The following is a 3,934-nucleotide window of genomic DNA, read 5'->3' as shown; positions in this document are numbered from 1 at the left end:
AAGATGATCTCACATCTAGTAGGGAGGGACAGAGAGTTGGACATGTTAGGAGACAAAGGAAACATCTCCTCTGCCACACTCTGAAATTCATTTGCAGATTTCCCTAAGCAGTGCTGCTTCTTGTTTGTCATGGGATGCTGGGAAAGAGATACATGTAGCCTGTTCTTTAAACTCACCTTTATAACGCAGAATCAGTCATGGTCATAATACTACTATGCTGGCTGATATCTCTATATCAACAGATCCGTAGTTCATTCTCCAAGCCATAGATTTTTGCCTTCAAGTTTCTTAGTTCTCCTTGAATTTTGCGAGTTCGCCTGTTGCCTTGGCGTACCTCATGCAGAATAGCAAGGTCTTGGTCTGGTCCAATATTCATGGTCACCTAGAGAGAAGGGGGGGGCAGATGAAAATACAGCTAGGAAAATTCTTTCTTGGAGTGTGATCTGGGGAGGATTATAAAGCAAACATTCCAGCCATGGCAAGAAAGCACTCAAACCGGCATAGCTAACTGCACTGATAGAAACAAAAGGAGGCGTACCAGGACAGAGAACTGAGAACAAAAGCATTTCTTTAGCATCAGAGAGCAATACAACACCAATTGAGTGAAAGAAGAGTTCACAGAGTATACCCTGTAATGCATCAGTAAACAGGTGGCTTGTTTAAACAAGCCATAGCCAGGATTTATTTTATTTTATTTCACAGGGACTCAAATACAATGCGACTCATTCAACCACAGTGTGATTCTCACTCGTATATAAAAAACAGGTTTTTATACTGTGTTTATATCTAAATTATAATTATCAGGACAGATGCTTTACTGCTGGTGCTGGAAAATCGTAACTTGAAAACTGCACTAGTATTTTTGATTTTGAATGACAATGGTTCAAGATTATACTAGCTGTATCTCCAACTTGTATTTTAAACTGTATTTCTGTGCCCTCTTGTGGTCAAGTCTGTCCAGAGACTAGGACAATACAATTAAGCCTCCACCTGCCCAAAACAGTTATAAACATGCTAATATTACAAAAGCCTAAATCTGTCCGTCTGTCCCTAATGCTTTATTTGCACTCTGACTGGCTGACAAACAGCCACCCGGCCCAACATGGCCATGGCAGAGGCTGGGGGAGGGAAGGAGCAGACCTCCTCCTCCCCAGGGCCCGCTCCTCCCCCACAGTGGCCGGAAGCCTGCTCCTCCTATCCCCAAGCTGGTCCAACACATGGGGGGAGAAGCGGGAGCACTGTGGTGTCGGCGGGGCCAGGGGGGACTGGGCCTGAGCCCGATGCGGGGTTGGGGAGCAAGCTCAAGCTGGTGAAAAGCTGGCCCAATGTGGTGGGGTGGGGGAAGTGGGCCCAGCCCAACAAGGCAGCTGCAGGGGGAGGGGAGGGGGCTCGCTTCACATCAGGCCCTGGCCTACTCCCCCGCCGCAGCAGGGAGTGGGGGGAGCAGACCCAGACCCCAAGCAGCTGGAGGGAAGGGGAGCATGCCCTGACTGGGGGGGGGAAGGGGGGGAGGGAAGGCGGAGCACCATCCCCACCCGCTCCCCTCCCCCCATCATTCTTGATGGGCAGTTGGCTAGTTTGAATAATAATCTACTTTTGCAAGTTAACCATTATTTTCCTTGTTTTTAACATTTGAGTAACCTGCATGTGTTAATCCACAATGTCAGACTGTACATTCTGTGAAAGACTACCTATGCTGACTTCTGTATTAAGACCTAACTCAACACACCAATAGCCCAAACTTGTTCATACTGAAGTTTTGGCATTTAAGGCTAAAAATAACGATTAGATAATCTAGTCTGAACTTTTTTGTGTCACAGGTAATTAGTTTTCATCCAACTACCCCTATCTGGATTAATCAAGTCCAAAGACTTTCATTAATCCAAATCATTCTAGTCCTCAAGGGACTGAACTGTGTACCACAGGACAGGAGAAGCTAAGGCATCACTATAGCACCTGATGCTCCTACAATGGCAAGGAATTAAGATACACTTCAGTGTTACCAGCAGACCAACCATATCCCATGCTGCAGAAGGAAACAAAAAGAAACCCCAAAACAAATCCTGAAGCGCCTGATAAATCTAATCTTGGGAAAAAAGTCTTTCCAATCTCAAATCTGGTGATCTGCAGAACCCCAAGCAAGTACATCAAGCATCAGACCAACTTCTAGAAAAACTGGTTCATACCACCTTAGAGCACTGATCTATGGAGTCTGGTGACCAAGCCCAACTGTGGCCAATCACAGGTATTTCTGGAAGGGAAAACCCCAAAACCCAGAATATGTTTATCTAATCCTGTCTCAGTGAAGAGTGGGGTGGGATTAGTCTTCCTAACCTCTGCTGGTGAAAGGCTGAAGCAAGAGACTGCTCAGATCTCTTGCTTCAGCTTTTCACCACCAGAGGTTAGGCAACCTGTTTTTTTCTGATAAAAATATCCCAAATGCACTGATAAAAAAAAATCTGCATTTTTCCATTATTAAAATAAAGCACCTCTGGCCCTAGCCGTGCTATTGTCCCTCACTCCCAACCCAGAGCTCCCTGGCCCCAGCCCCCCATTATGCTAGGAAGGGGATGGGTGTATGAGGAACAGGGTGGGTTAAGTCTACCCCATAGACTTACCTGCAAGGAGCTGCAGAAGCAGTTCACCACCACCCTCCCTGGCTGCCACGTGCATGTACAGATGCATGTGGTACCCCTTGCACCCACTCCCCCCCAGCCCCAAGGAGCTCTGCCAGGCTGCAAGGGGAAACCCACTGTTTCCTAGGTTTTTCATCCTGTAAAGTAGAACATCTGTGTTTTTCTCCTTTAAAGGAGAAAATCCATGTTTTCCCATAGCAAATGGAAAACATGATTCCTGGTTATTCCCTTAATATAGAGCTACAAGTGTTATGAGGCATACAGGCTACCCTGTCTTCCTCAAATGCCTTTGAAAAAGGGGATGAAGTAAGGGACCCAGATTCACAAATTCCTAAGCCAGAAGGCACTACCAAAACTAGCCCATCCCACTTAAACAGACAACAAAAGTTCTCTCAGATGTTGGATTTAAGCATGTCTTTTAAAACAAAAAGCTCTTTCATTTTAACAACTCCAAACAATGATTAATCTATTGACCTCCCTTGTTGAATTGTTCTGATGTATAATTAGTCTCACAGCTGGAAAATTATATCTGAATTTTAAAAAAGTAATGAATTTATCTTCAACTTCCAGCCACCGGAGATTTTTAGGCCTTCCTGACCACAGACAAAAAGCCCTCCACTATCAGACATATTTTGCAAGGGTAAGCATCTATACAGTGTAACCCAGTCCCCTTTCAGCTTTTCTTCAGTTGATGGCTAAGCTTTCATTGAACTGAGTTGGAACAAGATCAGTTCCCAGAACTGTTAGGAAAAAAAAAAAAAAAAATCAAACATTTTTGCCACATTACACACACAAGGGGTGGCAGCTGATATTCAGCTGCCTAACAGCCATATTAGGAGAATCAGCTTGGAAATATCAGATGAAAAGTGTAAGAGAAACATAACTGGGTGCATTAATTACATCAGCTATATAATCATAAGTCCCTAACAATATGGATGCCTAATAAGAGACAGAGTGAGTGTGCGTTACAAATTGTAACACTCCACACCAAAAGATAATGGACATCATAAGTTTCTAAAGACTCAATTTAGGAAAAATAGGAATTCCCAACACACTTAGAAACTCAGCCCACACTAGTGTGGGCTAACTACATCTCAGTCCTCTCCCTAACCACAATCAAAGATTACCTTAAAGAGCTGTTTCTCTACATCCTTCAACCTCTGCCGAAGCTGCTTAATGTCATTCTTGAAGCCTTCTACTTCCATGCTACGCCGTTTTTCCAGGGCCTCATATCGTTGCGTCATCAGCTGCAAACGCTTCCCCATCTTTTCTGAGCGTTCCTGGGGGGGGGGGGGGGG

At 44.7% G+C, this 3,934-nt stretch overlaps 1 protein-coding gene across 6 annotated transcripts in view; it reads right to left on the bottom strand.

The window, feature by feature from the left end:
- Positions 1 to 233: 233 nt before the first annotated feature.
- CCDC77 (coiled-coil domain containing 77) overlaps positions 234 to 3,934 on the bottom strand; it is a 25,835-nt gene continuing 22,134 nt past the window's right edge. For all 6 annotated transcript variants that reach the window (XM_019515512.1, XM_019515514.1, XM_019515513.1 and 3 more), the window contains 2 exons: positions 3,764 to 3,916; positions 234 to 382 (listed from right to left, as the gene is read on the bottom strand). In XM_019515512.1, the coding sequence (XP_019371057.1) occupies positions 236 to 382; positions 3,764 to 3,916 (300 nt within the window). In that variant the 3' untranslated portion in view covers positions 234 to 235. The remainder of the gene's footprint in view (positions 383 to 3,763; positions 3,917 to 3,934) is intronic.

Source organism: Gavialis gangeticus, unplaced genomic scaffold (genome assembly GCF_001723915.1).
Source record: "Gavialis gangeticus isolate Ggan-Ray unplaced genomic scaffold, GavGan_comp1, whole genome shotgun sequence".
NCBI classification, from domain to species: Eukaryota; Metazoa; Chordata; order Crocodylia; family Gavialidae; genus Gavialis; species Gavialis gangeticus.
This window is presented reverse-complemented; position numbering and strand designations above follow the sequence as displayed.